Below are 13,199 nucleotides of genomic sequence, written 5' to 3'. Positions count from 1 at the left end.
AATTCAGATGGCCTAGTTGGACATGGCCTACTTTCACCTTGTATAGCTTACTTAGCAACATAGATATTGTGGCAAATTGTAACCAATGCCAGCCATAATTAAGCATATAGGCTATAAAGTCTTGGCTACAGGTTAAACAATTTACAGCACAGATTTTCTCCCCATCATAACTGTCAAGGGGGTAAATAATAGTGGTTTCCTTGAAAGAAAAAAAAGTATTACTGTATTCCTAATATTCAACAAACATTTGTTTTTCCTCAGGAAAAAACCAACGGCAACTCGCATTTGCAGACCACGGCGCAAGAGCAGCAACACAGATGATTAAATAACAGAGCACATGGGAAAATTGAGCTTTGATTTAAGCAAAGCAAAAATAGATTATATGAAAGAGAGTAAACATTGTTACTACTTGAGGTTATTTACAAGTCAAGTGTCCTGGCTTCGAACCAGTGACTGAAGTGACCCCCTGGAAGCTGTGTGGGAGAGCCGGGCAGATCAGATAAGGCAGCGCAACTGAAAGACGCCAATGAGAGGATTGCATGAAATATTCTGCATGGATGCGTAGGATTGGACAACACGGATAAAAAGGAGCTTCATGTCAAATCAAAATGTCCATTAGTCTAAGTTGGAATTCTCGTCACATTTCTGTCGACTAAAATGAAAAGTAATTTGTAATAGTTGTTGTTTTTTTTCCCCGTGGCGTCTCGTTATCGTCCTGGTTTTAGTCGGGAAAAATAGGTATTTGATGAGTATTTTTCTTATTGTTGACAAATTAAGCTTAAGCCTTAGGCCCATGCATCGACAGAGAGAAACAATATTTTTTAACTGGACATTTTGAGTTGGTAAATTGAAATTACCTGCCGTCTGGACTACATTCAAATCAAACGTTCTGTCACATGCGCGGAATACAACAGCATGAAATGCTTACTTACAAGCCCTTAACCAACAGTGCAGTTCAAGAAGAAGAAAACATTTACCAAGTAGACTGAAATAAAAAGTAATAATAAAAAGTAAAACAATAAGAATAACGAGGCTATATACAGGGGATACCGGTACAGAGTCAGTGTGCGGGAGGCAAAGTGACTATGCATAGGTAACAAACAAACGGCGAGTAGCAGCAGTGTACATGGGGGGGGTGTCAACAAATTGTCCGGTGGCGATTTTTATGAATTGTTCAGCAGTCTAATGGCTTGGGGGTAGAAGCTGTTGAGGAGCCTTTTGGTCCTAGACTTGGCGCTCCGGTACCGCTCGCCGTGGGTAGCAGAGAAAACAGTCTATAACTTGGGTGACTGGAGTCTGACAATTTTACAGGCCTTCCTTTGACACCGCCTATTATATAGGTCCTGGATGGCAGGAAGCTTGGCCTCAGTGACGTACTGGGCCGTCTGCACTATATAGGGTAATGCAAACGGCCCAGTAAATCACTGGGGCCAAGCCTTCTCTTGCGTTCTGTATATAACATTTATTGAAATAGGCTATAGCAAATACGAATATTCAAATGACTGGGAATGTCACGTGTGCTGCCCTGCTGTGCGCTGCGAGACTACATTCTTTACTTCACAGCAGCAGTCAAGTTCAAATAGTCATGTGACAGAATGGTGACGACATAGGCGAAACCATCGATGGTGTCTGTCAATCATCCCGATAGACGATGCTACGGGAATATCACCTAAACGTTGTAAAATTAGACTAGGTGAGCTAGCAAAATCATTCCAGTCAATCATCCCGAGGCACACCTTAAAAACATAAGCCAAAAAATACATTGCCATGCTACAGGTCTCCTACATGTGTGGAATATGCCAGACAATACAAATTAGATTCCCACACCTTTTTAAACAAGTCATTTAGCGGCGGCCTCAAGCTGACAGGCATGGGGAGAGGAGGAGAGAGCTTAAAAACAAATCTCCTTACATGTCTTCTCACCTCCTGACCCTCTTACATTTTACATTTAAGTCATTTAGCAGTGCATACACCTTATGACATTATGACATCAGTGGAACAGCCACTTTACAATAGTGCATCTAAATCTTTTTAGGGAGGGGGTGAGAAGGATTACTTACCCTATCCTAGGTATTCCTTGAAGAGGTGGGGTTTCAGGTGTCTCCGGAAGGTGGTGATTGACTCCGCTGTCCTGATTGACTCCGCTGTCCTCTTCCTAACCCCTCCACCTTGTTGCCCACTTGGTCACCCGCTGCTCTGAGGCTGAACACTTAAAAATCACAATGAGTGAACAGCCTGAGGGGTGGGCACTTCAGGGAACCAGCTCAGATTCCTGGCATGCCGGAGGTGTGCATGCCGCATTCTTGTTGCAGGCGTCAGGGCTTCAAACAGTCAGTTCAGGTCCGGCTTCATTCTTTCATGTTAGTGCTCTGAGGAACCGCCAGTAATCCCAGTAGAGGCAATGTTTGGAATCTGGCACATTCTGTGGGCGTGTCAAGTTGAGGTCTTTTATCCACGTGTTTTGAAACAATGCCTCTAAAAATATTTCTCTGTGTTCTGCCGGTATTAGTGTCTGAAAATGGGCTTCAAGAGATGACAAAATAATGTGTGGGTGAGGCCATAGCCTTGCAATTAAACAAAGCTTCCACAGCAGTGTTTAGAGAGGACCAGACCAAAGTGAGGGAAAATGTGAGACTCACTGCAATAAGGTATTTTGTTATTCTGGGTGACTCCACTTTTCCATAGTACAATAAACAGGGGGGTCTCCACATTGGTCTTAAGCCAGTACCATTTTGTCAATGACAGTATATGGAATTATACTCTAAACATGTCACCTTAAAAAAAGTGACAATATTTAATATTGGGGAAAATAAAGGCAGCATGGCTCATCAGGTCAGGAAACGGTGATTGTTATGCCGAATTGCATGAGCAGTGTCCTACTCCAAATTGGCCAGATTATATTACGAGTTTATACATTTTACCAGGGAACACAATGCAAAAAAGAGAATGACCATAGTCCAATCTAGACTAATCTGTCCAAAGACACTCAAAGAAACAGCACATTTTCCTGGTCACTCTCTATTGTACCTTAGCAAAGCTGTTGAGTGGAATGTTATTGTGTTAAATTACATCGCAATGGGTTCTAAGCAGGATGTTTGTAACCTAGCTAGATATTTGAGCTAGCTTGAAAGAGTAGGAGGGGTTACAAGGCCCGCTTTTCGTTATATATATAAATAATAAATAAAAAAAATCTCACCCAGAGGAGAGTTAAACTGACACAGACAGGGATTCCAGACCAGTTTAGCAAGGTAATAAATACACTTTAATAAGACTACCATGGCGACAGTTTTAACCCAAGAGTTTGTAGTCTACTTCCGGGACTCCCTATAGAGAAATAAGAACAATAAGGGGCAGACATTAAAAGATAATGTCACTCTTTGACCAGTTAAATGCAATCTACATATTCCTCAAAAGTAATTATCATGAAATAAGGCCATAAACAATAACTAGTAATGCTGCGCACTCAAAGAAAGGTTTATACAGTGGGGAGAACAAGTATTTGATACACTGCCGATTTGGCAGGTTTTCCTACTTACAAAGCATGTAGAGGTCTGTAATTTTTATCATAGGTACACTTCAACCGTGAGACGGAATCTAAAACAAAAATCCAGAAAATCACATTGTATGATTTTTAAGTAATGCCCTTCCTTTAAAATATAATTTATTTTCAGGATGTGTTCTTTTCAGGAATTCTACAAAAATTCCCATTGCTCTACCACAGTGAAACGTTGACCTTTGTGACTAGTGTAGCCTTCATCAGAGTGGCATGCAGCGTCTGCTTTCACTATCAGTAAAGTGGCTCTGAGGGAATATGCCTCTTCATGCCCAGAGTCCTGCATGGAATGCTGCTTTACACTCAGGCCAGGCAGCCTGATTCATCCCGCCTAAAGCTTTTCATACTGCACCCGCCCACACCCGATGGCTTTCTGTCCGACTCACACAAGAACTGGTCCTGAACCCAACCGCAGTCCCGCAATGTTATTTTAGACGTATGTGACGACGCAGCTCTCAGTAATTTTGCACCCTAAAAGCAATATCCAAATGCTCCAAAATAACCTAAGAAATAGGTCATGTTACCAGAGATTCTCACATGGACCATTATATTAGGCTTTCAGTATTACTGGGCTATATGAGCCATTAGGCTACACATAGCTTGAAGAGATTTGGGGACTTTCACTTTCTCTTGAGCAATGTTTTACAGCCTACCTTTTACGATTGGGACGATTTTCAGACAGAATATGGGTGATCAATATTTATTTCTCGGTAATGTTCTAAACCATAGCCTAATCAAATTAAGGAAGTGTATATATATATATATATATATATTTTTTTTTTTTAAATAACTGCCTACTCTATTGAATTGAGACCATATATAGAGTACCAGTCAAAGTTGACACGCCTACTCACTTTCTTTTTTTTTTTTACTATTCTACAATGTAGAAAATAGTGAAGACATACAACTATGAAATAACACCTATAGCATCATGTAGTAATTAAAAAAGTTTTTTAGATTCTTCAAAGTAGCAATCACTTTGCCTTGATGACAGCTTTGCACACTCTTGGCAGTTTCTCAACCAGCTTCACCAAAATTCAATTCCAAAAGACTTAAAGGAGTTCCCGAATATGCTGTACACTTGTTAGCTGCTTTTCCTTCACTCTGCAGTTCAACTCATCCCAAGCCATCTCAGTTGAGGTGGGGTGATTGTGGAGGCCAGGTCATCTGATGCAGCACTCCATAATTATCCTTCTTGGTCAAACAGCTGTTCCACAGTCTGGAGGTGTGTTGGGTCATTGTCCTGTTGAAAAACAAATGATAGTCCCACTAAGCGCAAACCAGATGGGACGGCGTATCGCTGCAGAATGCTGTGGTAGCCATGCTGGTTAAGTGTGCCTTGAATACTAAATAAATCACAGACAATGTCACCAGAAAAGCACCCCCACACCATAACACCTCCTCCTCCATACTTCACGGTGGGAACCACATGTGGAGATCATCCGTTCACCCACTCCGCATCTCACAAAGACATGGTGGTTGGAACCAAAAATCACAAATTTGGAATCAACAGACTAAAAGACAGATTTACACCAGTCTAATGTCCATTGATGTCCTTTAGTAGTGGTTTCTTTGCAGCAATTCGACCATGAAGGCCTGATTCAAAGTCTCCTCTAAACAGTTGATGTGTCTGTTACTTGAACTATGTGAAGCATTCCTTTATTTGTGAGGCTGAAAAACTCTAATGAACTTATTCTCTGCAGCAGAGGTAACTCTGGGTCTTCCTTTCCTGTGGTGGTCCTCAAAGGAGCCAGTTCCATCATAGCGCTTGATGGTTTTTGCGACTGTACTTGAAGAAACTTTCCTGTTTTTTTTTATGTTCCGTATTGACTGACCTTCATGTCTTAAAGTAATGATGGACTGTCATTTCCCTTTGCTTATTTGAGCTGTTCTTGCCATAATATGGACTTGGTATTTTACGAAATAGGACTTTCTGTAGTATACCACGCCTACCTTGTCACAACACAACTGTTTGGCTCAAACGCATTAAGTAGGAAATAAATTCCACAAATGAACTTAAGGCACACCTGTTAATTGAAATGCATCCAGGTGACTACCTCATGAAGCTGGTTGAGAGAATGCCAAGAGTGTGCAAAGCTGTCATCAAGGCAAAAGGTGGCTACTTTGAAGAATCTCAAATATATTTAGGATTTGTTTAACGCTTTTTTGGTTACTACACAATTCCATGTGTTATTTCATAGTTTTGTTGTCTTCGGCGCACTTTATCTTACACGCCCAACTAGGAGAGGTAGCCTACTGAAGATGAAGCAGCGAATTCTGGGTGTGTGAATAATGTGACAATGAAGTGCTTCTAATGCAACAGGTAGGCTAACGCATAACAAAGCAGAGAGATGATCATCTCCAAAATATTTCAATCCCAAAGTTGTCTGATCTGACTACCCGCATCATGAAAAATGCTGACTTCGCCGCAATGACCTGTCGGGACCTGCAGGTGAATGCAGCCCTCTACTTCACACCACACAGCCAGTAGAGACTTGAAATATTAGCTCGTCTTGTACCAATACACATAAGCTTTAGAAGCAGCAGCAGCTGATGGACCAGAGAGTTTGACGTCATTGAGGTCCTGTGGATGAGACATAGTGGTCTAGTTGGCGGTATAAGTTTATTTGGAACCTATAGGCTATAACGTTTGAACCTGCAGCCAGCTACATAGGTCTACCACTGCACAATCAGTGACTTGACTCACTGGCTTTAATTTCAAGCGCATTCTCCTCTTCTAAACGGACCCGCTAATTAGTTTGCTTGATCTGAACCATGGGGATTTTATTAGCCTTCAAGGAGTGCTTTCAGGATCCCAGGTCACAAGCAGCCCGTGTTAACTCAGAGTCCCTCCAGAGACCGTACAAGAACATATACAGGCCTCGACATTAACTCTTGTCCGCTTGCTCAGGGCAAGTAAAACAAACGGTTTGAGCAAAGTGTCTTCCAGATGTAATGTTTTGCTCACTGTCCTCCCAATATCTGCACAGTGTATTGGGGTATAATTGTTGTAGGCCTGCATTGACAGGCACGAGCAGTCTTTCAAATCATGCAGTCACAAGATGCATTTGAGATCAAAGCGAGCAGCATTTGCACATTTGTTAATAAATGCTAGCGAGATATTTGCCCAGTTACAGCTCATTTTTGGACAGCAATGAAAATCATACAAAAGTCATGGTGTGTGCAACACCGGAGTGTGCCAGTTGTCTGTTGCCAGAGGCGAGCAAGCGAACGATTAGCACAGTAGGGAAAATAATGATGTTCTGTTGTTTAACTAGATAGCCAATTCAAAACAGTGTAGTTTGGCTGGTTAACTATTAGCATGCATTAATGTCATGTCTGATGTCCTAAAAAAACATCCACCGGCACTCGTATAAAACCGAAAATGGCCAACACAGTTTATACGGGTGCACAGTTGAAGAAACCAATGCTGCATACTGTTGTAAAACTCTCTCTCAAGCTCTCAAAATTGGCTAGTATTCTCCTATATTCAATACTGGTCATGTAATTCTGACAAAGTTACAAAATATTATTTGAATAGCCTTATTGACAAGTAACGCCGATGATGTAAAGATCTTCCCTGAACACTGAAGATTCTAAACCTTACAAATACAGTGCATTCGGAAAGTATTCAGACCCCTTGACTTTTTTCCAAATTTTGTTAAATATTTTTTGTTCCCTTCAATCTACACACAATACCCCATAATGACAAAGCAAAAACAGATTTTTAGAAAATGTTGCTAATTTATAAAAAATAAACTGAAATATAACATTTACATAAATACTGTATTCAGATTCTTTACTCTGTACTTTGTTGAAGCACCTTTGACAGCGATTACAGCCTCAAGTCTTAGGTATGACGCTACAAGCTTAGAACACCTGTATTTTGGGAGTTTCTCCCATTCTTTTCTGCAGATTCTCAAGTACTGACAGGTTGGATGGGGAGCGTCGCTGCACAGCTATTTTCAGATCTCTCCAAAGTAGAGGTCGACCGACTGACTTCAACGCTGATACCGATTGGAGGACCAAAAAAAGCCGATAACGATGTATTTATTTATTTTAAATTATTTTTTTTATTTTTTTTTTTTAAATCGGCAGATTTTATATACGTAATGACAATTACAACAATACTGAATTAATAATGAACACTTATTTTAACATAATATAACAAAATAAATTTAAAAAGTGTCAAATAAATAATGAAACATGTTCAATTTGGTTTAAATAATGCAAAAACAGTGTTGAAAAGTAAAGTAAAAGGGCAATATGTGCCATGTAAGAAAGCTAACGTTTAAGTTCGTTGCTCAAAATATAAGAACATATGAAAGCTGGTGGTTCCTTTTAACAGGAGTCTTCAATATTCCCAAGTAAGAAGTTTTAGGTTTGGTGTTATTATAGGACTTTTTCTCTCTATACCATTTGTATTTCATATACCTACTATTGGATGTTGGACTATTGGATGTTCAAATAGGCACTTCTGTATTGCCAGCCTAATCTCAAGAGCTCTGTTTATGACTTCTAGCCGATGAATCAAGTATTGCTAAGAGCTGCTGGCAAACGCAGTAAAGTGCTGTTTGAATGAATGCTCACGAGCCTGCTGCTGCCTACCACCACTCAGTCAGACTGCTCTATCAAATATCAAGTCATAGACTTAATTATAATATAATAAACACAGAAATATGAGCCTATGGTCAAATCCGGAAACTATCATAAAACGTTTATTCTTTCAGTGAAATACGGAACCGTTCCGTATTTTATCTAACGGGTGGAAACCCTAAGTCTAAATATTGCTGTTAACATTGAAGGTTGTGCAATGTATGTCATAATTATGTAACATTCTGGCAAATTAATTACAGTCTTTGTTAGGAAGAAATGGTCTTCACACAGTTCGCAACGAGCTTGGTGGCCCAAACTCCTGCATATACCCTGACTCTGCTTGCACTGAACGCAAGAGAAGAGAAACAACTTCCCTAGTTAATATTGCCTGCTAACATGCCTTTATTTTAACTAAATATGCAGGTTTAAAAATATATATACTTCTGTGTATTGATTTTAAGAAAGGCATTGATGGTTATGGTTAGGCACATTTGTGCGACGATTGTGTTTTTTTCACGAATGTTCTTTTGTTAAATCATCACCCGTTTGGCGAAGTTGAAGTAGGCTGTGATTCGATGATAAATTAACAGGCACCGCTTTGATTATATGCAACGCAGGACAAGCTAGTTAACCTAGTAATATCATCAACCATATGTAGATAATCACTAGTTATGTGAAGATTGGTTGTTTTTCATGAGATAAGTTTAATGCTAGCTAGCAACTTACCGTGGCTCCTTTTGATGCTGCACTCACGTAACAGGTGGTCAAGCTTGCCACGCAGTCTCCTCGTGGATTGCAATGTAATCGGCCATAATCGGTGTCCAAAAAGGCAGATTACCGATTGTTATAAAAACTTAAAATCGGCATGGCAGATTTCAATCGGTCGACCTCTACTCCAGAGATGTTCGGTCTAGTTCAAATCTGGGCTCTGGCTGGGCCACTCGAGGACATTCAGAGACTTGTCTCGAAGCCACTCCTGCGTTGTCTTGGCTGTGTGCTTAGGGTTGTTGTCCTGTTGGAAGGTGAACCTTTAATAAATCCAATGTATGCACCAAACAGAACGCACTGCAACAGACTCTTCAACGCAATGGTTCAAGGCAAACGCATCGTTCCATTGGAAATTAATGTACTTCTGGTCAGTGTGATCGAGGTGTATGAGTATTTGTTGACAAGATGTGTGGTATTTTGCAAATCAATGACATCAGAGATAACGTATAAGACTATCATTCGGCTACTCTTGTCATTCAGTTGGTTAAGCTAACAGTCCAAGTACAGGATATGAGCCTAGTTTTGTGAAGTAGGTGTATGTTCCAAACTCACACGTTCTGCGCTCTCATTCTCACAAGCAGTTGTGACCTATATGTTCCACCTCAACTAGTCAATGGATGAGTGAAATACATCACACCAAAGCCATCAACTTCACATTGTGAAAGAGGCCTATGTTTTATTGCTGAAAATGTATGGGTTAGTACTGTTAAATATGCAGTCCTCTGATTTTTTTTCCCCCCATATGAATTGTCACAGCACGTTGTCTCAGATGTCAAAGCCTCATTCCTAAGCAGCTTTAGCCAGAACCATACAATGAGACACACCCCTTAGCAATGCTGCTGACAAATTGCTGCACCTATTATGGTGAAGGAAAAAATGTCATCCTCAAATGAACAAATAACTAATTAAATTGGTGCACAGACATGATAAACCTGGTTATAAGTCTTTTTTTTAAACAACAGAATCACACATCGGTGCTTTTCTGTGTGGTAGAATCCAAAGACCTTACCATATAAGAAAGGTTTAGCCTCTCATGGTGGAATTAAAAAAATGTTCCCAATAGGACTCCCTACCCTTAGGCATGGATGGACCACACAATCTCCTGAACAACAACACATGGTTATTCAACTACAGGGCAACCAGAAGGAGAAACTGTTCTTATCTTTTATAACATTCGTATTTTCTTCTAATCTGTTTTCGGGGAACCCAGGGAGATCCAGCTCAAACAGAGACGCTTCCAATTCCCAGAGTAAAACGTGCACCACACTCATGTCTAGAAAATAAAACAGTGTGATATGAGCTCCATCATCCGGTGCCTGTTGCTAGGAGAACTTTGAAAAGATGGTGTGGACTGCTATAAAAATGTCTGATATCCATGCTAAACTCAATAGCAGCATAGTAAATCATGCACTTCTACTGGCACAGTGGATTGAGGGGGATTATTAACTGGAAATGCAGGACATCATGTGTCCCCCAAATGGCACCCTATTTCCTACATAGTGCACTACTTTTGACCAGGGGCCATAGAGCATTATGAATGGGAAAGGGCACCATTTGGGACACCGCCCATACATGCAGCATAAATATCACACACAAAGCCCAACATTTGACAACCAAGTATGCAATGCCTCTCTCGGCCTACAAGGTAACCAGTACAAAAAGCAACACATTTTCATTCATATCCCTAACATACCCTCAATACTACTTTTTTAACCACTGTTTGTTTATGTTTGAGGACCAAAACATGATTGTTAGAGAGTTGTCACTTTGTATTATGTACTCACTTTCTGAAAAAGTGCAGAGTACTTGGGGCTCCCGAGTGGTGCAGTGGTCTAAGCCACTGAATCTCAGCGCTAGAGAAGTCACTACAAGACACCCTGGTGAGATTCCAGGCTGTATCACAACCAGTCGTGATTGGGAGTCCACAATTGGCCCAACGTCGTGTGGGTTTAGCCGGTGTAGGCCGTCATTGTAAATAAGAATTTGTTCTGAACGGACTTGCATGGTTAAATACGTTCTAGTCATTGATAGATCAGTGAAAATAAAATAGGCTTTTGAACTTGGCTGTGGGAGGTAAACTAAACACAGACTCCTTAGGGAGATCGTATAGGAAAAGCAGTGCCAACACAGCTGGGACTCCACAGTTTTAATGGGCTGAGGTTTGGATTCACAAAGAACAGTGACTAAAACTGCATTCTCACAAATCCCCTAACAGTAATCAAACTGACAGTCACAGAGGGATTCTGTTGAAAATATTCGACCGGAGCCTGGCCCTATAATATATAATAGGACAACAATTGCATAATAATTTAATATTTCAAGATGCAGCTTTTCAGAAAACAAATGGAGACCATAACGTTAATGAACGATCTTCGTGACGTCATTTAAATATAATCGACAACTCACTCACGTAGTAACGTTAGTTAGCATGTTCGCTCTCATGTTTTGAATAGCCAACTAGCTTAGTAACTTCAGTACACACACACACAACACAAATAAAATAATAGCTAGATGGTTCATTCTTATTTTGGTAACAAAACAAACTCAGCGACTGGCTGGGTGAATGGTTAAAACACTGCTCCTCGTCAACTCGTGCGTTAGCATGCTAGCTAGCTAAATTACTCCAGCTAGCGATGGGCAGTAAGCTACTTTAGCTTTCTGACTTGAGAAATTCAAACCAACACACAGCTTAGCCAGCTTGCTTACCTCTGCTGTCCGTAGTGATGGAGGTTTCTTTAAAGCTTGTTTGAAAGAATTTTCCATTGATCCCGTCATTGTCATAACTTCACACCAGAATCAAATCCTCAAGAGATCCCAGTCTCACTTTTTAAGGCCGATACCGCTCAACTTCCATCCCGTCGCCCGAGCATGGAGTGAAAATGCCTTGTAGAAATTAACACAAAACTAGCATCTAGAACACAACTGGTGCGCATAAAATGTACCAAAAGTAAATCATGCAAAAATGGATGTGAAAATCCTCGTGTAGAATTATATGCATTTTTAGAATCCAGTTGGAAAGTTGCCTCCTGATCATCCGTTCTTCATTTGGGACGAGTTGACTTCTGTCTCGACGCCGGAGTCCAATCTGTGATCCCTCTGTTCATTGACAGCTCAAGAACACAGCCGCAGGAGGTGGCAATCGTTTAAAAAAAACAACAGTAATAACGTTTCATTTTTCAACAAAACGTACTACAAAAGGAAGTGAATATTATCAATGGTAAAACAGTAGATAATGCGCTCGCAAGCTCTTCACTTCTTCAGCTTAGTTTGAGAAACATACTTGTCTATCTATGGGACAGCTACTAACGTTTCCTCACAGTACTCAAAAGCAAATCTCATCAGCTGATAAACTTTCGGCCTTTAAGTGTTTTTCAGAACCACCAACTCTCTATCCTTGTTGCAAAATCAAGCCAACTGTCTGCTATACTGTAAGAAATTACACTATACGTGTAATTATCCTGCATACATAAAATATTAGTACCAGCTTTAGGTAGCTGGGTGTCAGTTCTTGTTAATGCATAAAAAAAGTACATTCTTGTTGCGTTTGGTCGTCACTAGAAACCACAGCCACAAAGTCAAACTATACAAATTAGCTTCTCAAAATGTGATTTTAAACATGACCTTAACCACATTACTAACCTTATGCCTAACCTTAAATTAAGACCCCAAACCAAATGTATGTTTTCATGGATTTGTACCATAATGAACTGACATTGTGGCTGTGGTAACTAGTGGGAAACGTTCCGCTCCCTCCCTGGTTCATGTCCAGGATATCGCGAGAGAAACACATTACTTTCCGTCGCAGACGGCCGTGACCGGGAGACCCATGGGGCTACCAATTGGATACCACGAAAAACGCAAAAAAGTCAATTAAATCAATTTAAACATATCAAGATATATTTAATATTTGAGATTATTCAAAGTTGCCGCCCTTTGCTTTGATGACAGCTTTGCACACTCTTGGTATTCTCTCAACCAGCTTCACGAGGTAATCACCTGGAATGCATTTCAATTAACAGGTGTGCCTTGTTAAGTTAATTTGTGGAATTTCTTTATTTTTTAACGAGTTTGAGTCAAATCAGTTGTGTTGTGATAAGGTAGGGGTGATATACAGAAGATAGCAATATTTGGTAAAATACCAAGTCCATATACAGTATATCACAAACGTGAGTACACCCCTCACATTTTTGTAAATATTTGAGTATATCTTTTCATGTGACAACACTGAAGAAATGACACTTTACTACAATGTAAAGTAGTGAGTGTACAGCTCGTATAACAT

General features: G+C 40.2%; 1 protein-coding gene across 6 annotated transcripts in view; it reads right to left on the bottom strand.

The window, feature by feature from the left end:
* Positions 1-12,444, bottom strand: part of LOC118390645 (rap guanine nucleotide exchange factor 6) — a 185,173-nt gene extending 172,729 nt beyond the window's left edge. For 3 of the 6 annotated variants that reach the window (XM_052529567.1, XM_052529568.1, XM_052529572.1), the window contains exon 1: positions 11,624-12,444. In XM_052529567.1, the coding sequence (XP_052385527.1) occupies positions 11,624-11,698 (75 nt within the window). In that variant the 5' untranslated portion in view covers positions 11,699-12,444. Of the gene's footprint in view, positions 1-2,060; positions 2,480-11,623 lie in introns of those variants that run through there. The other 3 variants (XM_052529569.1, XM_052529571.1, XM_052529570.1) reach the window with 3 other exon arrangements.
* Positions 12,445-13,199: the final 755 nt, after the last annotated feature.

Source organism: Oncorhynchus keta, chromosome 11 (genome assembly GCF_023373465.1).
Source record: "Oncorhynchus keta strain PuntledgeMale-10-30-2019 chromosome 11, Oket_V2, whole genome shotgun sequence".
NCBI lineage: Eukaryota > Metazoa > Chordata > Actinopteri > Salmoniformes > Salmonidae > Oncorhynchus > Oncorhynchus keta.
Note: the sequence above shows the minus strand (reverse complement) of the source record. Positions and strands in the feature narration are given on the sequence as shown.